At 36.3% G+C, this 24588-nt stretch overlaps 1 protein-coding gene and 1 non-coding gene across 3 annotated transcripts in view; both read left to right on the top strand.

The window, feature by feature from the left end:
* AFTPH (aftiphilin) overlaps positions 1-24325 on the top strand; it is a 70569-nt gene extending 46244 nt beyond the window's left edge. The window contains exons 5-10 of one of the 2 annotated variants that reach the window (XM_015112495.3): positions 371-427; positions 4077-4199; positions 10922-10982; positions 12529-12612; positions 16465-16588; positions 23212-24325. In XM_015112495.3, the coding sequence (XP_014967981.2) occupies positions 371-427; positions 4077-4199; positions 10922-10982; positions 12529-12612; positions 16465-16588; positions 23212-23356 (594 nt within the window). In that variant the 3' untranslated portion in view covers positions 23357-24325. 2 annotated transcript variants of the gene reach the window in all.
* Positions 10000-10105, top strand: LOC114671995 (U6 spliceosomal RNA). The gene has a single exon (XR_003722197.1). It is a non-coding gene; the product is annotated as a U6 spliceosomal RNA (small nuclear RNA).
* Positions 24326-24588: the final 263 nt, after the last annotated feature.

Genomic DNA, 24588 nt, shown 5'->3' with positions numbered 1-24588 from the left:
CCTGTGGGTGTTTTAAAATTCTGTTATACTTCTGTTTAAGCTGTGGTAAGCTAGTTCCTCAGAAAATAAATATTTGTTTTAAATGTTCCTTTATATTGAATGTGCTGACTTTTAAACATCAGTCTACCTAAATTTTTCTTCAATACTTATTTTTAGAAAAAATTGTTTTAGTAGTTTTTCTTAAATATAAAATGAAGGAATTGGACTGGGAGATAAAATAACCCCATATGGGCAATTTTTAAGTTTCATCAATTTATTATTCCCAATATATGTAATAAAACATCGCAAGCATATTTGGAAACTGTTTCATTGTATGATAGATTATTCTCTAAATATATGTTCTTTCTGTCTGTCTAACACGTGTGTGTAGCTCTTCACGGGCAATAAGAAGCAGCCTGTTATAGTGCCCATGTATGCAGCAGGATTGGTAAGTACAAAAATCTCTCTGCATGTATTTATCATTACTGCATTTATTCTGTAAAATCATCTTAAAATATACTTCTCTGTCATGCTATATAAGAGACGTTTAGTGTTGGATTCTGAAGGGTATAAATAGATCTTTTTTGAACTCATAAATCCCATCAAATACTGATCGCAGGACTTTTAAAATATTTCATTAATTACAGATACTGTTTTGTTTTAGATTGAAAATTTTTATCTTACTAATATTAGCATATATAACTGTTTGTAAAATGCACCTTTGGAGGATTCTTTTTCTTTTCTAAACTTGCTTTAAAGAAAAAGCAGCTGGGGCCCGGCGCGGTGGCTCAAGCCTGTAATCCCAGCACTTTGGAAGGCCAAGACGGCAGATCACAAGGTCAGGAGATCGAGACCATCCTGGCTAACACGGTGAAACCCTGTCTCGACTAAAAAATACAAAAAACTAGCCGGGCGAGGTGGCGGGCGCCTGTAGTCCCAGCTACTCGGGAGGCTGAGGCAGGAGAATGGCGTAAACCCGGGAGGCGGAGCTTGCAGTGAGCTGAGATCCGGCCACTGCACTCCAGCCTGGGTGACAAAGCGAGACTCCGTCTCAACAAGAAAAGAAAAAAGAAAAAGCAGCTGAAGTATCTGAAGGCCTAGAGATGTAATTTGTTTTAATTCAGTTATTAATTTTAAATAATGCAATATTGAGGCTATAGATGTACATAAAAGCTTAGAAACACCAAATTATAGTGAAATTAAAATGAGCCAGGACTTATAATGGGTTCTTAGTTTTTCCATTAATGTTTTAAATGTGTTGAATTTTGTTTTTTCAGATATGCCAGGTAGTACCGGAAAACAGACATTTTCATTCTATTCCTTCTCAAGACTCAGTCACATTTTAAAGTTTGATGTTTGTGTTTTTTGGTGTGTCTTTTTTATTGATGAAAAAAATATATTTTTATTGATGAATAAAAATGCCCCATCAAACTTAAAACATTACTCTAACCATTAAATTGGAAATAAGGGAAAAATAATGAAGGAATCTTTGGTATAGAATTTATACAACCCTATTATGTGCATGTGACAATTTGCTGTGGAACTTGACCTTTAAATCTATAAACTTTCTCCATGAATAAGCACTAATTATTGATTTTGAATTGGAACATTTTGATTTTTGTGGAATTTTCTAGAGTTTTGTTTTTTTTAAATCAGTGTTTACTCCTTCGTAAATGGTTTTTATCATGTACTTTAAAAACACTTTGATGATTCCCCATTGTTTTCTGTTGTAGGTAAATATAATGCTGAACATTTCTTTAACTTTTTGGTTATTTGGATTTCTTTTTTTCTCAAGGAGTAGCACTCCAGAGGTTGTTGATGTTATGGAACTAGGAATTTAATTTGTAGGCACTTTCATTCAGCATATTAAGGGCAGTGACCTACTTAATGCTAATGTGTAGCCTCACCCCCTTAACCAGTTCTGTGAGGTTTGTGAGGAGTTAGAAGCTAAAGCTTATGCTTTATTTTTCAACCTTTATTAGAAATATTTTTACTTAATTCAAAAAATTTAAAAAAAATAAAAAAAAAAATATTTTTACTATTTCTATGGGCTTTTTTTTCCACTTCTTTCCTCCCCGCCACCTTTTTTCCAGTTTATTTTCACATCTATCAGCTCATACCTATAGCTACTATTTCTATATAAGCTTTAATACTAAAGTTTAATGAATATAAATGTATCTCCCCTCCTCCATCTTTGTGATATCTTTCATTTAGAAACCTTTCTTTTAATATCAAGTTTTAATTTATAGCTAACTTTACCCATGGTGCCTTACATGTATGAGATGTTCAATAATCTTTTGATCTCACCTGGAGAAATAGTACCTGAAATGATCATTTAAGCCACTGGTTCTCAAACTTTCATGTGTATCAGAATCACTTGGAAGACTTGTTAAAACACAAATTGCTGAGCACCCCCCCGCCACCCCCGTTTCTTGTTCAATATTTCTGAGGTAGGCTCGAGAATTTGTACATCTGACAAGTTCCAAGGTGACACAGAAGCTGCTGATCGGGGATCACAATTTCAGAACCACTGCTTAAAGTGATCATTCAAATTACAAGCCTTGGCTGAGACTAGTAATTGTTTACCAAATGTATCGACTCTGCATACGGGCACACTAGAGAGCCTGTATAATACTTATGGTATTGAGTCAGGCCATGAACTTCTTTCATTTTTCTAGCTGCTGGGTTAAAGCCTTTCAGATGTGCTACTGTTAAGAATTGATTCTGCAAACTGTTTTAGTTTACGCCTATTTTATTGGGGAAGGGAGGAGGCAGGGATTCTCCTGAAAATTTTAGAAATTTACAGATTCTAACATTAATGACTTAGCAGCTTTGAGTTTTGTTTTGTTTGTTTCTTTTTGGTCCAGTTAAGGGTGATTTTGTCTAGAATATAACCTTTGATTGAAAAATATTCAAAAGCTTATCAGATATTATTTTAAAACATGTAACAGTTTGACTTTTTTCAGACCTAGATTATGGCCCATTTTGAGTTTGGTAGAGTGTTGATGAAAAATACTGATTTTTTTCCTATTTCCGTAGCCATACTGAACATCTATCTTTCTTACTCAAAAAGCATATTAGGCCGGGCGCGGTGGCTCACGCCTGTAATCCTAGCACTTTGGGAGGCCGAGACGGGTGGATCACCGGAGGTCAGGAGTTCAAGACCAGCCTGGCCAACGTCCCATCTCTACTAAAAAAATACAAAAAATGAGCCACACATGGTGGTGGACACCTGTTTCTTAGCTACCCAGGAGGCTAAGGCAGGAGAATCGCTTGAACCCAGGAGGTAGAGGTTGCAGTGAGCCAAGATCACGCCACTGCACTCCATCCTGGGCAGCAAGAGCGAAACTCCATCTCAATTAAAAAAAAAAAAAAAGTATATTAGATTTGTAACAAACCCTGTGGAACCTGTAAGATGTTTTCCTCTCTAAAAGGGCTGTACATCTGCTTTGCCTGTCCAAGGAACTAAGTTTCCAGTGCCGTCATAGGGATCAGGATCAAACATTACATTTACACTGAAGGATATAGATGTCATATTATATGGTGTGTTTTAGAATCAGCTCTCATTTCTCACACCACCATGGGGTAATGTGTACAAAGGGTGCCCTTTCCATTTTAGTGTCATTAAAGTGTTGGATTTTTAGAGGTTAGATGTGACATATTGTTGTCTCCCCCAACCCATCCCGAGTTGGTGCTTATGCTTTCATGTGACAGTAATAACCCTGTACTTTAAAACATCTGATTTACAATACAAAGTCTTGCTTTAAAAACTTTTGATTCTAAAGGTATTGTGAATGGTTCTCATTATAGTGCTATAGGATTTTCAGTAAATAAAATTTAAGAATAGCCAGGTGTGGTGACATGAGCTTGAGGCAAGAGGATCCCTTGAGCCAAGGAGTTTGAGGCCAGCCTGGGCAACATAGTGAGACCTTGTCTCTTAAATATGTCTCTTAGAAAAAAAAACAAAAAGACTACTTCCTTTTTGTCTTTAGTACTTTCCAAGTGACCTGTCTTTTAGTTTCTCCTTTCTGATAGATTAACTTAAGCTTGTGGGCCGTGCCCCCTACCACCATTAAAGGCTAATATTCCTTTTTCAGGGTATGTTGGAGCCCACCAAGGAACCATTGAAACCACTTTCTGCTGCAGAAAAAATAGCTTCCATCGGTCAGACAGCCACCGTGTCACCAGATATGAACACATGTACATCTGATCAGTTCCAGGTAAAAATATCTATATGTGTATAAATATGTTTATGCATGTATATACACATATATCCACACATACTGCCTTTTTCCTTCATTTATGACTGTTTTAAAAATATTTTTAAAGCTTGATTTAATGATGGATATGATTTTGATTAACATCCCTTGGAATACAATGAACAAATTGTCTTTAATTTTTGAAAACAGAAAAGCTCAATTTGAGAAATGGGTGATTATGGGTAAGTTCTTAAACCTTTCCAGGCCTTAGTCTCTTTATCTATAAGTTGAAGGGTTTAAAATGAATATCTCTAAAGTCCCTTACAGTTTGAATATTGTGTAATCATAATTACTGACACAAATCTGGTAAGTGCTGGATTTTCAAAAAGAAAAAGAAAAGAAAAAAGGAAACATTGTATTTATACCAACTCTATAAGTCTGCTAGTGTACAGGGGAGTAGTAACACCTGCAGAACTAGTATTTTTTCTGGAATCCTGTGAAATTTTATAAAGCAGTAGTAAAGGTTAGGTATGTCCATTGCCTTAAACTTGTTTTTAGAGTTTAAGCAAAATGGTTATTTAACTCGAAAATGACGTGACCTTTAACTGAACAATCTATGGATTAGGAAAATAGAAAACTGTCTTACTTTTTTTTTTTTTTTTTTGAGATGGAGTCTTGCTCTGTCTCCCAGGCTGGAGTGCAGTAGTGCGATCTTGGCTTACTTTATAACCTCTGCCTCCCGGGTTCAAGCAATTCTCTTGCCTCAGCCTCCCAAGTAGCTGGGACTACAGGCATGTGCCAACAAGCCCAGCTAATTTTTGTGTTTTTAGTAGAGACGGAGTTTCACCATGTTGGCCAAGCTGGTATCGAACTTGTGACCTCAGGTGATCCACCCACCTCAGCTTCCCAAAGTGCTGGGATTACGGTGTGAGCCACCACACCCAGCCAGAAAACTGTCTTGCCTTTCTTATCCTTTACCTCCTTGGCACACTTAAGCACAAATTTTTTTTCAGACTAATATGTTAATATAAAGTCTTCTCTCACTTTTTGTCTAGGTAAAATGGGCCATTTGGGCTTGCTTACTCTTTCCATATCAAGTTAGAAACTGACTCAGTGCTGGTTAAATATTGTATTTTTAGAAGCTTAGTATTTTTAAGTGAACATTACCATTTCTAAAACATATTCTTGCCATGTTTTGTCATTTCTTAACCTTAGATGTCATCTTTAGTTGTATCTAACACAAAAAGTGTATGCTTGGACAGCCTTTCCCAAAATGTGTTCTCATTGAATATTAAATCCCCATTAAAACCATTTAGAGATGGTTCACTAAAGGGTTCCAGGGTAAAGTAAGTTTGGGAAGTACTTCATATCATACCCCCATAACTACCCTTAGAGATCACAACACACATTAAGGACACTGAAGGGTCCTGCAATGAATGGCCTTAATTTTAATTCATTTCTCAGATTTACTTGGCCACAGGACCTTTTTTTGCAGAGATCAGAGGAGAGGGGAGTGGTAACACCTGCAGAACTAGTGTTTTGAAGAACATACTTTAGAAAATGTGTAAAGCATAGGTCCTACCATTTTAGGTGTGTTTCAAGAAACATCTAATATTACTGCTGTGTACCACTATGTTTTATACTTGGACATAGCTTAAATGTTACTTTGAAGCCAGCTTATTACTAGCACTGAATTAGTGGGCCATGTTTATAATACCTGGCCTTGATGGTTGGGCAGCAGACAAGGTGGCTTGGGCAGAATGTCTCCATAGGTAGACTCTGTTCTTAGTTACCTTAATTTTGTTGCCCCAGTGTGCCCTCTGGCTATAAACTGCTCTCCCAGGTCTGCCCTGTCTATGCATATTTCAGAATTACCTTTCCCATGGCACATTTTTATTTCTGCCTCCATCTGCATTCTTATTCCTACAGTGTTAGGTACTAGGAAAGGATTTTGAGTAACTACTTGGTACATTCACTGAAAATGGAGCTGTTCTTATTGAGACCATTTGTTGCTAGTTTTGCTTGCTTCCTCCTCCATCTAACCACTTCCACCTTACAACCCCATAAACTATTGCTTATTGTGTCAGTTAGCTGTTGCCTGTCTTTTTTGCCTCTAGCTGATTTGATCTTACTGTGTATTTCATTTTAGTCATAGCTTATGTTTCCTATATAATTTCACTGTGGACTTGACAAAAAAGTAGTCCAGATGACCTAATGAAAAAACGTGTTTAGAATTTTGTGCTAAGATGCCTGACCTCCATCACAGAATTGTATGGTGCTTGCTTGACTCCATACCTCTGACTCAGGTTAAAATATTTAACAGAGCAGGCGTGGTGGCTTATGCCTGTAATCTCAGCACTTTGGGAGGCCAAGGCAGGTGGATTGCTTGAGCCCAGGAGTTCAAGACCAGCCTAACCAACATGGCAAAACCCTGCCTCTACAAAAATTAGCCAGGCATGATGGCATGAGCCTGTAGTCCCAGCCTCTCAGAAGGCTAAGGTGGGAGAATTGCTTAGAGCTCAGAAGGTTGAGGCTGCAGTGAGCCATGTTCACACCACTGCACTTCAGCCTGGGCAACAGAGTGAAACCCTGCCTTGGAAAAAAAAAAAAATTTAACAAACATCTGAAGTACATTTTCTAAAGAGTCTCTTTACAGAAAATTATATATATATTTTATATATATATGTATGTGTGTATGTATATATGTGTGTGTATATATTATATGTGTGTATTTTTTTTTTTTTTTAGGTAGAGTCTTACTGTGTCACCCAGGCTGGAGTGCAGTGGCATGATCTCAGCTCACTGCAGCCTCCACCTCCCGGGTTCAAGTGATTCTCCTGCCTTAGCCTCCCAAGTAGCTGGGACTACAGGCACACGCCACAACACCAGACTAATTTTCGTATTTTTAATAGAGACGGGGTTTCACCATGTTGGGCAGGCTGGTCTCAAACTCCTGACCTCAAGTGATGTGCCCTCCCAAAGTGCCGGGATTACAAGGCATGAGACATCGCACCCGGCCTAGAAAATGATACTTCTTACTACTCTTGTTTAGCATGCTACATACACACACACACACACACACACACACACATATGTGGATTTCATACACACAAAAATACACAAATGTGTGTGTGTGTGTGTATACATAATTTTACTTTTTGGCCATGCAGGAAGTTACATCTTCCTACTAGTCTTATTTCTTTTAGATGGAACAGCTCTAGCCTTTAGTGCTAGAAGCAACAGTGGCTTCCAAACTTAGCACAAGCACAGTTGGATAATTCCCATTATGACTACATGCTTTTGGGTCTGTCTGTTCTATCCCAATTTTGGTACCCATTGAGTTTGTTTTTGTCTTCCAAATTGGCTTGTATTCATTGATCTTATAACTATTGCATCTCTTGTTTAGAAATGTATTAACTTAGTTTACAGGTGAAAACAGTAATTTTAGCTTTTTTGGGATTGTGTGTTTTCATTTTTATCTGCTAAATTTCAAGGTCACACCATTGTGACCACTACTGATTTCCATCTTAGTAAAGTCAATACTTTACACTTTATTCATCGTTAAGTAGGGTCAACACTCTGACTAGCAGTTATCTATCTAGTCACCACTAGCAACCTCTTAGACTGCCTGATATATTTTAGTTGTGAATCAGAATTTTAGAGCTAGAAGAAAAAATGATTATCTAGTTCCATGCTTTTTTTTTTTTTTTTTTGAAACCAAGTTTTGCTCTGTTGCCCAGGCTAGAGTGCAATGGTGCAGTCTCAGCTCACTGCAACTTCTGTCTCCTGGGTTCAAGCGATTCTCCTACCTCAGCCTCCCAAGGAGCTGGGATTGCAGGCACCTGCCACCACACCCGGCTGATTTTTATATTTTTATTGGAGATGGGTTTCACCATGTTGCCTAGGCTGGCCTTGAACTCCTGACCTCAAGTGATCCACCCACCTCGGCCTCCCAAAATGTTGGGATTACAGGCGTGAGCCACTGTGCCTGGCCACTATGCTCGCTTTTTACAGCAAGAAAACATATTTGGAAAGTCTAAGTGATTTACCCAAAACTATGTATTAGTGGTACTGCTAGGACTAGAATCCAAGTCTCCTGTCTCCATGTTTTTGTTCTTTTTATTATGACCTTATTTGCCTAGTGCTGTTTTCTCTGTAGTAATAATTCATACCACATTGCTTCAAGTGGTTTTAAAATGCTTCATTCTCATGCTTTCTCTTGAGTTTCCATACTTGTGAACATCATTAGTTTTAATCTTTTTTTGCTTTGGTATCCTGTTTTTCACCTTTTTTCATTTCCATTAAATGTTGATTCATGTGTATCACCTCATTATGATTTTGGCTGTATTCTAAATACCATACCCTATTTGAGAAGCTCAGATTTCAGCAAATCATTGAAATATTTCTAAGCACCCAGCTACTTGACATCATTCAGATAGAATGTGTTCATGAAAGCTACTTGACATCATTCAGATAGAATGTGTTCATGAAAGAACTTGCTCCATTTATTCAGAAATTGTTATTGCATAAACCTAGATTTTGTCCATTCAGTGTAGATTATGAGCAAAGGTGTCACTGATCTAGAAGTGGAGTAAGTTGAATCTGCTAGAATGCTTAGAGATGTTTGTTTCCTTTTAAGATCAGCTAAAGAAAATATTTTCTAAATATTTATTAGCTGTGTAGGTAGGTTATAAACTAGGTTTTCAGCAGTTTTTTAACTTTTATCTGAAATAATTATAGATTCACAGGAAGTTGCAAATATAGTACAGAGAAGTCCCTTGCACCCTTCACCAGTTTCCTCCATGGTTACATCTTACATAATATACTATAATGTAAAAGCCAGGAACATGACATTGGTACAATATGTGTATATAGGTCTATATCATATCACATAGATTCATGTAACCACCACCACCACTATTAAGAACACCCTTCATAGTCACTGCCCCACAACCATCCCTTAGCCCTGGCACCCACTAACTAATGTTATAGTATTTTACTCAATTTATACCTTGCTCCAGGCTGGCCCTGATTTTTGGAAACTAAATACTTAAATTAATTTGCCTGTCATTGGTATCCCAGTTATCCTGATAGTCATATTATAATATCATGGATTAGACTTTTCAAAAATAACTGATTCATGCTCCTTTTCTATAGAAAACAGCAAGTGACCTTACCTACCCAGAAAAAAATTAATACAAAGTTTTAACAGTGCCTGCCTTACAATAAAGTGTAGTGTTAAGTGATGTCCAAAAAAACCGATAACAAAGTCTAATAAAATACAGCCTATTTTACCACCCCCAAAAGAAAAGAAAAAAACCAACATTTTTTTCTTGTGAGAATATTCTTAAAATGAAGTGTGAATGCTCATTTTAAAGATGTTTTTGCACTGCCTTCCATCTTAAATTTACCATTTGCTTATTTTTTATGTTTGACAGTTACGAAATTTAAACCCCTGGAATAGTGGGTTTTTTTTTTCTTTTTTTTTGGAGACAGAGTCTCACTCTGTCGCCCAGGCTGAAGTGTAGTCAATAGTGGCACGATCTCGGCTCACGGCAACCTCCGCATCCCGGGTTCAAGCTATTCTCCTGCCTCAGCCTCTCAAGTAGCTGGGATTACAGGCGTGTGCCACGATGCCTGGCTAATTTTTTGTATTTTCAGTAGAGACAGGGTTTCACTGTGTTAGCCAGGATGGTCTCGATCTCCTGACCTCGTGATCCGCCCGCCTTGGATCCCGAAGTTCTGGGATTACAGGCTTGAGCCACTGCGCCCGGCCTGAGCATCCCTTTAGTTTTGTTTTAGTATTGTTTTTAAAATTCTATGCTCACTTCAGCAGCACATTATTAAAATTGGCAAGGTACAGAGGAGATTAGCGTGGCCCCTATACAAGGATGACACCCAAAATTAAATTCTGGTATCTAATACGTAATTTCTAAATTAAAGAAGTTGATTAAAATAAATATTTTAGCCGGGCGCGGTGGCTCAAGCCTGTAATCCCAGCACTTTGGGAGGCCGAGGCGGGCGGATCACGAGGTCAGGAGATCGAGACCGTCCTGGCTAACATGGTGAAACCCCGTCTCTACTAAAAAATACAAAAAAACTAGCTGGGCGAGGTGGCTGGCGCCTGTAGTCCCAGCTACTCAGGAGGCTGAGGCAGGAGAATGGCGTAAACCCGGGAGGCGGAGCTTGCAGTGAGCTGAGATCCGGCCACTGCACCCCAGCCTGGGTGACAGAGGGAGACTGTCTCAAAAAAAAAAAAAATAAAATAAATAAATAAATAAATAAATATTTTAAATCAGCACTTTAAAAATGTCTCATTTATTAGCCCATGATTTTCTTCAAAATTTGGAAAATTGTAAGGAACCAGACAGACCTTAGACATTGAATCTTCTCATTTTATACCATGTTTTTTATTGTAATCACACCAATAGTTTAAATCACGATTTGAGAATAGATTGAAATCTTGGCATAGAATCAGCTCATAAATTTGTTTAAAAATGTAAAGATAATTTCATTTCCCAGATACAGCTTTTTAAATGTCAATAACCTGTACTGTTTGTAAATTTTGCAATTTCAGTTTGTGCTAATATTTGCAGGTAACCTTCTGAAATTGTAAATTATCCCAATTTTGTCTTTAGGTACTTTGTTGCCTAATGGTCTTGCTATAATTTTTTTTTTAAAGGATTCTTTACGTTGCTACAACCTGTACTGATTAATTTTGATTTTTTGGTTTTCAACTCTAGGAGTCTCTACCACCCGTCCAGTTTGACTGGAGTAGCAGTGGCCTTACTAACCCTTTAGATGGTACGTCTCTCCGTAGAGCCTCTAGCACCAGAGCTAGAGTTAAGAAAGCTACAAAGTTCAGACAAACTTCTCTCTGCTGATTTCCTTTTTTGTTTGAACATAACTTATTCTTATCTTTGGAAATTCAGGCTTTCTTTCTGAATAGTAATTGCTCAAGAAACCAGCCGTTACTATTATCAACAGTATTAATGTCCAAATATAGGTAATAGTAGTTAGGTAAAATTTTAGTTTCTTTATCTTAAGTCAAAAGTAAGCTTCTTTATTTTTTACAAATATCTAGGTAGTTTAAAAAATTTTAGCTAGGACCAATTTACCTTGAATTTTTTTCTGTAAGTTTTAATTTATGGAATTTTCTTGGATGCAAAGTCTTGTGGCTAGAGGCTGCTTCAAAGCACAAAGCACAATTATTTAACCAAAAACAATGTGCATAGATCCATGTTTATTGACTTAAAGTAGCTTTTAGATTTAATATTTTATAGAGCACCTATATGCAAATAGAAAATAAATTTAACGATCCTTTTCTAAAGCGTGTCTCCAAATGTTAGTAGGCAGTTCTAAAAATAATTGGTTTCATTTATGGCTTTAAAAGAAAATCCTCAAAAAGGAGTAACTTATTCCAGTAATGTAATGTGGGCTTTTTAAAATAAGTAACACACCAATGCTAGTTTCTAGTGTTGACACCACAAGTTTTAAGTGGATCCCAAGATGTAATTGGTCTTACTCCTTGTGCTTAAGTTGTTCGAGCCATTGTCTAAAACACCTGTCATTGTCTAAACGGCAATTATTTTGCCATTGTAAAAAGACACTATCAGCTTGGCCTTATAGTGGGGTCCTAGGATATCTGGAAAGCATCCAATTGAATTAATATAGTGCTGAAGGAAAGCCTGGATGCACTTTTTGCTGTTGTCTGGTGTCTTCAGTCAAATCATCATGCTTTTTATTAACAAACAACTTCTTTAAAAATGTATACTATTTCTGATTACTGTTTCAGAGTTAAAGGGGAACAGTACAGCTTGAGGTTGCACATCAGGGTAGGGTAGTTATGACATTCTTTATTATGTTATTTTAAACTAAACATATTGGTGCGTGTCCTCAAACTGACAACTTTGTCACTTTTTAAAAAGCATTAGAAACCAGTATTACTAACATGAAAGATTGATTTGGGCATGTACAGCGATTTTTAATGTTGGGTTGAGATTAAAGTATTGTTTCCCTTTAACGGGTACGCTTTCCTTTTGGTCCTTCTGGTATGGCTTCCAGTTTTGATTGAAGGAACTGAACTCCTAAAACCTTACTAAGTGTTACATTCTTTACATTGTACATGAGAAAATGTACATTGAATTAAACTGTTACTTTAGAAATGTCCTTAGTAATGAAAAACTAATACTGTACACATTGTTTTAATGTTGATTTTTAAAATGTGTAATGATTACTAATTATAACCTGCATGTTCAAGTGTGTGTCTTACCCCTTTTTACACATAACCCCTCCTCCCTTGGCTTACCTTCTGTGTGGCTGCCTACCAACACGGTCACTGAATTTCAAGCTAGTGGAGGTTCCACTCTTCTGAACCTTGATTTCTTTGGGCCCGTGGATGACAGTAGCTCTAGCAGCAGCACCACAATCCCAGGTCAGCAGAGTGTTAAAACCACAATTCCAGTTTATTTACTAAAAGCATGACCACATCACTTGACTTTCCTATAAACAAGGAAACAAGTAGATTGTATTCTCTATGTCTTTTTAATACTTTTCTTTCATCTGTTATTTTCTAGTATCTGATTACAAAAAAAAAAAATGACTTATGTGAAATGTATTTCAAGGAAAACTTTCTCAAAGTGTAATATTCAAAGCTGAAAGTAGTTTCTAGGAATAAAACATCCCTAATGTCCTTAGAGAGTTAAAGGTAGGGTTGTTGGGTTTTTTTTCCCTCTAAGTGGAAAATGTGATATTTTTTATGCTTATTTTTAAAAGCATATTCTATAAAGCCATTTGAAAAAAATACAAGTTTAGAGATAGAATATTTTAGTATACAAAGATGACTTTACATTGTAGTGCCTGTAATAATATAACCTTTACGAATTCCAGCATTCAATTAGTTGTTTATTAGTGCTGCTAAATATATAATTAGGTTCCAAAATGTTGGAGTCTAGCACTAAGTATATAGTCCCATATAGAACTATTTCTGTTTTTATGTAGCTCTTAAATAGAAAGTATACTGTTAGTTTTCCATGGGGAAAAAAATGTTACAAAAGTTAATAGTAGAAAATAATTGCTATGAGATACTAAAAGCTAGAAATTAAAAATTACTGGAGTGCCTGTTAATGTTCAGCCCTGCAAAAGTTCAGTTCATTGACCAAAGGACTAATGTACTTTGTCATTTTCTAACTGAATAAAAGATTAAAATTATAATGGCATTTTTATGTTTACATTTTATTCAATATTATTTTAATAACTGTCGTCCCAACATGTGATCTGGTAATCATGCCCATTGATCACCAGACAGCTGTTGGGGTGCCATATAGATGCCCATGCCCAGAATGCATAGTGAGAGTCCCTTTCTGTCCCCACCAGTGGCTAGTTTCACAACTGGCCTGGTTCCTGAAAATTCACTGGTTTTGTGCTATTCCACTAGATAGTGCTACCACCCACTTCCAACAGTTGAGCAGCCATGATGGGATATGGATGGGGGAGACTAATAGTCAGCTCAGAGTGAACCTGGGACCCAGGAAGCCCTTGAGATTTGTTTATGGAAATCTGATTCTGCTGCAGTGAAGTTCCAAGGTCATTTGGTATAGAGTGACTGGATTCCTCAAATCCAAGCCCCTGATTGTTCTTACTGTTTTCAAGATTTTGCAAGCATATGAAAAACCAATCTGTCTGGTTTTGACTTCAAAATGCTATTGTACTATTTACTTAAATTACTTCTAAATTTACATTTGATCTATGCAATGACCTGGGTAAGCTAATTGTCTGACATTTTAGAATACTTACTGGGGGGTGGGAGGGACAACCAAAAACATGTATATCCTTTTGTTACTATATTCCCAAGAATTAAGCTCCCATTTTAAATTTGCTGTCAGCTTTGTTTTGTCATAAACTGTATTATCATTTGAATGAGGTCACTGTTTTTCTTTTGGGTCCCTAAAAACCTGGTTTCAATTTAATTTTTGGTTACATTTCAAACTCATTTAAAAACCATTCATAGGAGCACAAATAACGTGGCTATATAAAGAAGTACAGAAATGACCTGATAATCAGGCTCAGTGTACACAGCTGCAAGAAGAGCAAGCGGTTTCAGAAGCTTAGAGCTGTAATGGAAGTGAAATCAGCATGGTCAAATGCAGTTCTCATTACTTTGGAGCCTTTTAAATATTTTTGTTCAATATTTTCATTAATATGCTCTAGCTGCTATATAAATTTGATTACTATATATTTGCTTTGGCTTCTTTTTATTGCTATTGGGTTTTGTTAAAACTTACCATCAAGCTACAGGTATCAACACCTTCCTTAGTATTCCATTTCACCACTTGCTTGCATTTTTTCTGACTTGTTTCTGGGAAAGTCATTTCGTCTTAGCTTGCGGTTAATTATTTTGTGTGTGAGACTTAGGAGGTTGGCATAGAACTTGGTTGGCTAGCTTTAGTAATGTAACTAAACTATGCCTCATTAAGGCTCTGTTTAAAAAAAAAAAAAAAGACCTTCCATTAAAAAAATTACTCTCCAATTATTATAGTAAATAGTTGTCTTGTTTTTGAAAAATCTAACCATAGTTTGGGGGGGGTTTGGTGTGGTGGTAGTTATTTGGGGGTGTGATTTTGTTGTCTTTTTTTATTAATCTGCCACTTTACTGTTTGACAGCCAAGTGGCCAGTATTTTATAAACCCAACTAAGTTTTTACTAGCACTTTCCTATTGCCAGTCAGAATGCAGTTATTTATTCTGCCCTATACACTAGACAGCAACGTAAATTTTGTGGTTGCTGGAATCTAGCCTTTAGAGAGAGGGAAGTACTTTGGGCTCATTTGGTCCCTTTACAGACATATACAATTTTTTACATTTTAATTGCAACCCATATTCTTATTACAGGAACACAAAGGAAAGTCCTTTTAAAGTATATTTTGAAACTGTACCTTAATGAAATATTGAGAACTTGGGAGAGTCAACATACATTTTCTATAGCCTTCCTCCCTCGTTAGACTTCGTAACTGTGGAAGTCGCTTTTGCTTGTCTGATTTCTGTAAACATCTGAGATCTGTTTACGTCTGTAAAGTTGGTTAATAGAAGTCAGTTTCTGATTTTTTAATTTGCTAAGTATCTTAAAAGGAAAAAACTTGTTACTCTAAATATATGCATTTATATATAACATATATAACTTTATCTGCTGATCTTACAGGGCATTTTTTTTAAAAGAAATAATAAGTAAAAACTTCAGAAACTGTAAGACATTCTTCCTTAGAATTTTGCTTTGCTGTTACACCCTGCAACTCATGAACTTTTTTTCTCAAGTTATTTGCTGGTACCAGGAGAGTGTAGGATTAAAAACTTTTTTTTTTTTACTCTGAATATCTTTATTATCCAAAGTGTAACTTAAGTTTAAAATATTTAAACTGTTCTTTTCCATGTTATTGTTGTCATCATTGCTATAAATCTGTATTACATGAGAAATATGCAAAGTTATATGTATATTTTAATGAAGTCAGATGGGGGAGATTTTTTAAATCAATTTTTGCAATAAATCTAACCCTCTGAGCTTCCTTTTGAATTACTCTAACAAGATATTTGAACTAATGACTACCAGATTCAGATATGAGACTACAGAAATATAATTAACCCTATAGACAAGAATTTTCATTTTGTCCAAAAGTGGTACTTTTACTCACCTTTTCTGAAAATCTTTTACCCTCCCCACCTCTAACCTGAAGAAAGAACTATGTGGTATATGTTTATGATTAGTCCTTAGTCAAAATATATTTAAACGAACCAGATCATTTACCATGTTTGAGACTTTATATTAGCTTCTAAATCTTTTTCAGTGGAAGAAAATAGAGAAAAAATAAGGAGGTGAGGAAACAGGAAAATTTTTTAAATGAGATTAGTTAATTGAAAAATGGGATGTCATATCATGTGCATTCTTTTTATAAAACATTGATAATTTTATATCCCTTCCTGATCCAAATTGAGGGAGTTTTCTATAGCAGATAGAAATTTTAGAAATATTTGGTTAGCATCTGCTGCATAAATGCTAGCTTAAGGATATATTCATTCCAAAATGGAATTTGAAAAGTATTTTCCTGTTTTATAAAAACTCCAAAAAGTAGAGTTCATAATTTAAAAAATAAATGCAGTATTCCAGTGTTCTGAAGATAGTTCTGTTTGTAAAAGACTCAGATGTTTACAGAATATTGCCTTTTGCATCTTGGATTGTGGCTAACTGGGTAACCCACTGCAGCCTACCATCACTAACTATCATTTTATACTATAAGGTGTGGATCCGGAGTTGTATGAGTTAACAACTTCTAAGCTGGAAATCTCCACCTCAAGCCTCAAAGTGACTGATGCATTTGCGAGACTCATGTCTACAGTAGAGAAGACAAGCACATCTACCAGGTAAACAGTTAGTGTCAATTGTACCCACATTTTGAATTCTGAGACAAAATGGCCCAAAGGAAAAAGCACGTTAAGTTGGCAGCATTTCAATATATTGTATTACAACTTGCTTTATAAAAGTCAGTTGATGCCCAAGTCCAGAAAATATTATCAAATTATGTTTAATTATGAACTTAATAGAACAGGATTATTTCATAAGAGATTGGCCAAGGCTGACAGACGTGGTTTTCTTCCCCCCTCCCGCCTCCTCTTTGTAGAAACTAATTCTGATTAAGTATTGTGATCATAAGGCCATTATAGAAACACTCTCCCTTTCTCTTCATAATTGCTGAGAAGATCATCTTTGAGAACCCAGTTTTATAATCCTGGAGTCACCTAGGCTGATCTTTTTACTTGCAGGCTAAGATGGTTCTTGGAATTTTCATTGACGTGCACCTCTGATTTGGGAGGTAAAGCCTTACTTTACCAGGCTTTCTAGAAGCCCCTTCAGAGGCATGTCTGTCCTATAGAAAAGTAATTACCATCTCCCTATGTTGGAACTAAAGGCACGGAATGTCACTCGGGCCATGTGTTTGGGATTCAGAAAATCTTTAGATTCATATGATTAGGCTGGTACAATCCATTGCTTTGAATTACTGTTAACCATGAGACTGAGCCAGTTTCTAACAGGAAGATGTCATTCTGAACCAGGAAATCACTAGTGCAAAAGCAAATACTGGTTGATTGGCACACCAGCTCTGCTGTCTCAATCCATGATTCATCAGCGTTTTAAAGTGGAACTATTTACCCATTGGTTGCCCACTTTGAAAGAAGTCTTATAGCTCTTTCTCCTGAATAAATACATGCCAATCACATGTTAAATTCAGGTTTATATTTTAAATAGATTCTTCTATAGAAAAACATCAATTTTAAAAAGCCTTTTTTATTGTGAGTAATAAATGTTCATCACTCTTAACTTTAGCTTGAATTATCACATTGTCGTTTAAAACTTTGTGTGCTTAGGCCGGGCGCGGTGGCTCAAGCCTGTAATCCCAGCACTTTGGGAGGCCGAGACGGGCGGATCGCGAGGTCAGGAGATCAAGACCATCCTGGCTAACACAGTGAAACCCCGTCTCTACTAAAAAATACAAAAAACTAGCCGGGCGAGATGGCGGGCGCCTGTAGTCCTAGCTACTCGGGAGGCTGAGGCCAGAGAATGGCGTAAACCCGGGACGTGGAGCTTGCAGTGACCTGAGATCCGGCCACTGCACTGCAGCCTGGGCGATAGAGCGAGACTCCGTCTCAAAAGAAAAAAAAAAAAAAACCGTGTGTGCTTTTATTCCCCCAGATTTTTCTTGTTACCAATACATATAATGATGAAATACATTATTATACATTTCATAATTGTAGACTACCTTTAACTTTTCCCTAGAATGGCTTTGTAGCATGTAAATCCTTGTTTGTCTGCCAGTTCTCTCCATTGTGCTCATTGCCCCATCTCTTTACAGTATGCCACCTGGCACTGCCAAAGCCTCCTCTTCAATGAACCTACTTGTAAATGTGGCTATGTGGATTTTTTTTTTTCTAATTTTTTCTCTTTCCAAATAAATCACTTCTTCAAATTGAAACTCCTCTCATAGAAAAAAATGGATGAGAAATTTGTATGTGTTAACTAAAAGCTAACGCACATTTGACTTAAAAATAAAAAAGGATGCTTTTATTGTTTGGATTTCCCCCTGCTATTTTTAGGACAACCCCTTCTAGGACAGTTCTACTCTTTCCTCACTTTGTTTCCCCTGCATTCTCACTGACCAAAGAACTATAGTTTTGAACATCGCAATGATGAGAATTCATTTTGTGCCATTAGGAGGAGCTCTAAACCACGTTAGGCTCTCCTGATTCTTTAACTCATCTTTGAAACATGCTGAATCTAGAGAACTCTTCCAAGCCCTATCACTTTAAGAAGCTATTTTTTCTCTTGTTCTATACTAATAGGGAATGAACTTATCATGTATCCTGGAGTTAACGTCTGCTAATTCTGTATTGAGTTACTCGCTAGGACCTGTCCAGCATCATATTTAAAACAAAAATTGGAGAGAACAAGTTGCCAACTTTGTATTTTCTGTTTTGAGAAATGTCATTTGAAAATGGTAAATACAAATGCCCACAAGTATTAAAATACTGTAAAATGTCCCAACGAGTGATTCTCAATTGTATAGAGCAGAGACAGGCTTTTGGCATAATTTCAGAAAGCATTTTTAATATCTTATTTTTAGGTTTTCTTTCATTTTTCTCTTGAATAAAGTGAACTGCAAAAAAGCTCAGCAAAATCTTCTTGGCTATTGACAGTAAGCAGAAGATAAAGTGAAAAGGCATTGTGATAGACTGTAGGGTAAGAAGGAGTTAAAACAGTGGTCAAGGTAGAGGAGAATGGACATGGACCAAACAATAACCAGTATTCTTTACTAAGTGCCTTTGAATGTGTCAGGGAATGTATATGGGCTCTTCTCTTTTGGAACACAAGTTGTGAAAGTGACTTCTCACTTTGAGTTTTTTAAAGATATGCAAGTTCTTAGTTTTAAAATAGTTCCATCTTCTTGCCTACCTTTCCTAATATGGAGGAAAATTACTTCCTATTGTAAATCACTACTAACTAGTGACAGCTAGTTAGTAGCCATAGACCTGTAACTGAAGTTTGTACAGGTCAAAGAAATAGTGCCAAAAATAATAGATCTTTTATTCTTTTTAGGCCTTTTTATTGAGATAAAAATTTGTAATTAACTCAAGTGTTCAGTTCACTGGTTTTTAGTATATTCACAAAGTCGTGCAACCATCATCACTATCTAATTTCAAAACATTTTTATCACCCCAAAAAGAAACCCTGTACCCATTAGCAGTCACTCCTTATCCCTCTCGTTCCCCAGGCCCTGGCAACTACTAATCTGCTTTCTGTCTCTATGGATTTGTCTTTTCTGGTTATTTCACAAGGATGGAATTCTACAGTCTGCAGCCTTTTGTGTCTGGGTTTTGCTTAGCATTCTGTTCTCAAGTTCATTCATGTTGTAGTATGTATCCATATTTGTAGCATGTATCCGTATTTGGCTGTACAATATTTCACTGGACATAGCACATTTTGCTTATCTGTTAATCAGTTGATAATTGGGTTGTTTTCACTTTTTGACGATTATGAGTAATGCTGCTATGAACATTTGTGTATAAGTTTTTGTGTGGACAAATGTTTCCCACTCTCTTAGGAGTGGAATTGCTGGGTCATATAGGAACTCTTAACTTTTTGGGGAAACTGCCAAACTTTTCCAAAGTGATGGCACCATTTTACGTTCCCACTAATAACATACATTCCAACTTCTCCACATTCTTACAACACTTGTTACTGTCTTTTTGGTTATAGCCATCGGTTTGAAGTGGTATCTCATTGACATTTTGGTTTGCATTTCCCTGATAGCTAATGATATTGAGCATCTTTTCATGTGTTTATCGACTATTTGTATATCTTCTGTGGAGAAATATCTATTCAGATCCTTTGCCTTTGTTTTGTTTTGTTTTAGTAGAGACAAGGTCTCCGTATGTTGCCCCAGGCTGGTCTTGAACTCTTGAGCTCAAGCGATCTCCCTCCTCAGCCTCCCAAAGTATTGGGATTACAGGCATGAGCCACTGTGCCCAGCCATTTGCCTATATTTTAATTGGATAATTTGTCTTTTTATTGTTAGGTTGTAAGATTTTTAAGTATATTCTGGATACTAAGCCTTTATCAGAGAAATGATTTGAAGACATCTTCTCCAGTTCTGCAGGTTGTCTTTTCATTATCTTGATAGTATTCTTTGACACACAAAAGCTTTTAATTTTGATAAGATCTGATTTTTCTTGTGATTTAGGTATCATATGTAAGAAATCATTGCCCAATTCATGATCACAAAGATTTATACCTAGATTTTCTCCTAAGAGTTTTATAGTTTCAACTCTTACATTTACGTCTTTAATCCATTTTGAATTAATTTCTGTATATGAGGTAGGAGTCCACATTCATTCTTTTGCAGGTGGATATCCAGCTGTCTGAACACTGTTGAAAAATTTCCACCACTGAAAGGTCTTGGCACATTTGTCAAAAACAAGAATTAAAACACAATTGTTCATGTTTTTTCCTGGACTCTCGATTATAATCTATTGACAAAAAGGATACATCTTCACTAGAGAGAATATAGATCAAAATTAGGTCACTACCTTTGAGAAATGATGGTAACTTTTTATTTTCAAATTCTCCTTAAGTGTTAAGTGTTTACTTCTTTCCATATTCTAAGAAGACTAGCTCACAGCCATCCACAATGACTATAGATAAATGCACAAACTAAAACTGTGTAAACTTGTTTTTATTTTAATATATAATTTCATATTGCCTCTGAAATAAAGCAATTATTTAAAACCCTAGAATAATTACCAACTGTTTCTTAGGTAAAAACTTATTTTTTGCTCTCTGTTCCTACACCCAAACTGTACTCCACAAATAGGGAAGTCCATTTAGGTGCACTTTTATTCACTATTGTTTTAAATAACCGTTTATCATTATAGAAGTAGTAAAGTATATTTTAGAAAGTTAGGAAATCCAGACCAAAAAAAATTAAAAATGAAAGTATCACATTCTTACCATTCAGGATCACTAAACTCCTTAGTGTATATTCTTTCAGATCTTTTTCTATGCAAATATATATGTGGGAAGGGGTTCTACCAAAAATGAGATTTTATGTCCATAGTGAATTGAACCTAGTCTTAGTGGTCTCCATCTGTCAATTTCAGTGAGTTTTCATTTCATCTACCTAGGCTATATTCAGATTTCTCCAACTATCCTTTCTCGGCTTTGTACAAACCAGTATTCAATTGAAGACTATTGTACCTGGCTGTTAAGGCTCTTAAGTCCCTTTTAACCTAGCATATCTCCTCATTTCTTCTGTTTTCTGTTTAATAACAGTAGCTTGTATAAAGATTAGTCTGGGTGTCCTGCGGAATGTCCTAAAAACTCTGGATTTGTCTGTTTGCTTCCTTAAAGTAATATTTACTGTGTTATGTATCTCCCTATTTTCCTGTAAATTGGAAATTATATCTAAAGGCTTGCTGAATTCAGGGTAAATATTTTGGCTAGAATGCATCCTAGGTGTTGTATCACATCAGAAGGTCCATACATCTAGTTGACTCCATTGTTAGTGGTGCTGAGAGTGATGATTGGTGAGAAGCTGACCTTTTCCATTATACAGTCCCAGGTTTTCAATTGTCATGTATCTGGTTTTACTTTGGAATGATGCAGATATCCAGTTCCCCATCAAACATCCACATAATAGTTTTGCCACTATTTAACTGCAATTTAAAATGTAGATTTTCATCAGAAAAAAATGTTGGATTGCTCTTTCATTCTTCTAAGAAGCTAGTACTGAATGCAGTATTTGGTTCATCTGCTATATGCTTGATGCTTTTTCCCTTTTGAAGAACTTTAGTCCTAAACGTCATTGGATTTTTTATTCATTCTATAAAATTTTTTCAGTCTGGGTTCAACATGGTAACAGAAAAGTCCTAGGAATAAAAAAGCCTGTAGCTACCGTTCCTTTCTTGCTTTACCTCCTGGCTTCCTGCACCCCATCCAAGGAAAAAGGAAACATTTAGGTCAAAGAAATAACTTGTGTCACATCTAAGAATACCAGCTGTCCTTTACCATAAAAGAGAATTAGGCTTTTTATAATGAACAATTTGAAATGATCTTTGGTCTAAAGTTAATAATCTGTGTAACTATTCCTTCAATATATTTAATGTCACGGAAAAAATAAAGTTTGAATTGCAATCATGTGCTCAATTTGAGGCTCATTTGGCATTTTCTGTGGCTCACCTGCTGAGTAGACCTGGGTCACCAGGGGTTTTCATGTCTGTGCTAGGCACTAAACTGCTTATTTCTCATATCGGGGCCCAGTGCAGCAAAATACACTTCATCTACAGGACCCATAGGATTTAGAGATTTCCCTCTCCCAGAGTTCCGTCCTGCCTGTGTACATGCATAACACCAGCAACCAGCCCTGAATGCTGCTGCTTTTGGACCTGCTGTTTGCATCCCAACAGGCTGAGACTGGGTCTTAGTGAGCTGAGAGCTTTCTCTCCTGGAATTCCCCACTGGGAATAAAGCCTGAGGTTAAAATGACTTAGTCTTGCCCTGGACATACTTTGTTTCATGCTGAGGTTGTTTTAGGGGGTGGAGGGACAGGGAGAAATCCAGTTAGGTGGAGTGTTACTAAGGCTTCAGCATTATATTTCTGCTTAGTAACATTTTAAAATTATGCCTGGGTAGATGCTTCTCGTGTAATGTAAAGCCTAAAAAGTACACGAGCTGTCCAGGTATGCATGTGAGTATCTGTGTGTGCATGCCTAGCTTTAATGAACATAAATAGGCCACGTGTCACTCTTCATGAAGATTTGGCATTTGGCACAGAAAGCACACTACACAAAAGTATTACAAGATTCAGGAATTAGTAGAGGAAAAAATACTCAAGTCCCCTCAGATTGCTAACTGTCTACCTTGAGAGTGGATTTTCTTCCATTTGACCTACGGCAAAGTCACATTAACACACTTGTCTTTTTCCATTTGTCAATAGGAAACCGAAAAGAGAAGAGCACCTGAGTGAAGAAGCTATCAAGGTGATCGCTGGCCTTCCTGACTTAACGTTCATGCATGCCAAGGTGTTGATGTTCCCAGCCACGTTAACACCTTCCACAAGCTCTCAAGAAAAAGCAGACTGATAACTGATGTGAATTGGACGGTTACTATTGCTTTTCCTTTTTCCCATCCCTTCCCTACCATCAAAAGCATACCTGCTCTAATTAAAAACAAAAAATTCAAGTTCAGCTGATTTGTTGGTAAGCCGCACTAGAAAGGTATACATAGTAATGTATATTTATTTACATACTGAAGTCCTAAATTTATATTAGAAAAATGTAAATAATCGGGGGTAAACATTTTTGAAGATTTATTCTTTTTGTGTTGCTGGGGTGTATACATTTATGTCTTTGTGAAATACACTGGTGGTGTCCTTCTTACAAAACTTTTGAAATAAAGAAAAAAACCTCAAATCTTCACTGTCTGAAATCCCCTTCAGTCTTTTCAGATTGCATTGACTGTCCTCTTGATTTTTCATATTACATGTGGAATTACTTTTGCTATCATAAATAAGCTCCAAAGTCCCCCATTTAATTGGTTTTTAATTTTGTGTATGATGGGTTTCAGATCTGGCTTTTGTTAACATTTTGGGGCTTTTTTAATCTTTTCAATCTGGCATATTGCTGTTTGGCCTTTTGCAAGGTACTTAATCAATTGCTCTTTTGTTATAGGGTATGGATCACTGTCAGAACTTGATTGGAGGGGTTTAAAGAGATTGTGTCTGTTTAAAATCAGTTTGATTCGGAGAAGGACCAAATTATATAAATGTCTTACAATGGAATTTACTTGTTACTGATTTTTTTGTTCTATTGTACCACTATTTTTTGAGGATTTTGCACAGTGTAAAATGACATAATCATAGATTGCTATGGTTTAGGCTGTATATACAGTGAAAACTATGGGTTTTAAATGTTTGGGGAAATTCCTATGGAAAAAAGAGAGACATGTAGAAGAACCTCTAACAAGGTTAATGTGCATGCCCAAGGTCTTTTGAAATTTCAGTGTGTAAATTTCCTTTTAGCTTACACAAAAATAAAATAATTTAAAAGAAATTTAGCCTGGTGTCTTTGTCCTTTGGTATGTGAGGAAAAATGTAATGAGTTTGAATCAGAAGTTTTATTGAATATTAACATATTTCAATCCAGAGAAAATCATTTGGTAGGGCTTCTACTTTGTTGAAGCCAGGAAGAATTAGAATCTGGCCTATAAGAATTGGATCAGTACTTTTAGTACCTGAGCTGTTTGTTTTTATATAGAACATGAGATCGGTAAAGAAATTCCCATGATTCATTATAATGTATCTTCATCAGAATAT

This window comes from Macaca mulatta, chromosome 13, assembly GCF_049350105.2.
Source record: "Macaca mulatta isolate MMU2019108-1 chromosome 13, T2T-MMU8v2.0, whole genome shotgun sequence".
Taxonomy (NCBI): Eukaryota; Metazoa; Chordata; class Mammalia; order Primates; family Cercopithecidae; genus Macaca; species Macaca mulatta.
Note: the sequence above shows the minus strand (reverse complement) of the source record. Positions and strands in the feature narration are given on the sequence as shown.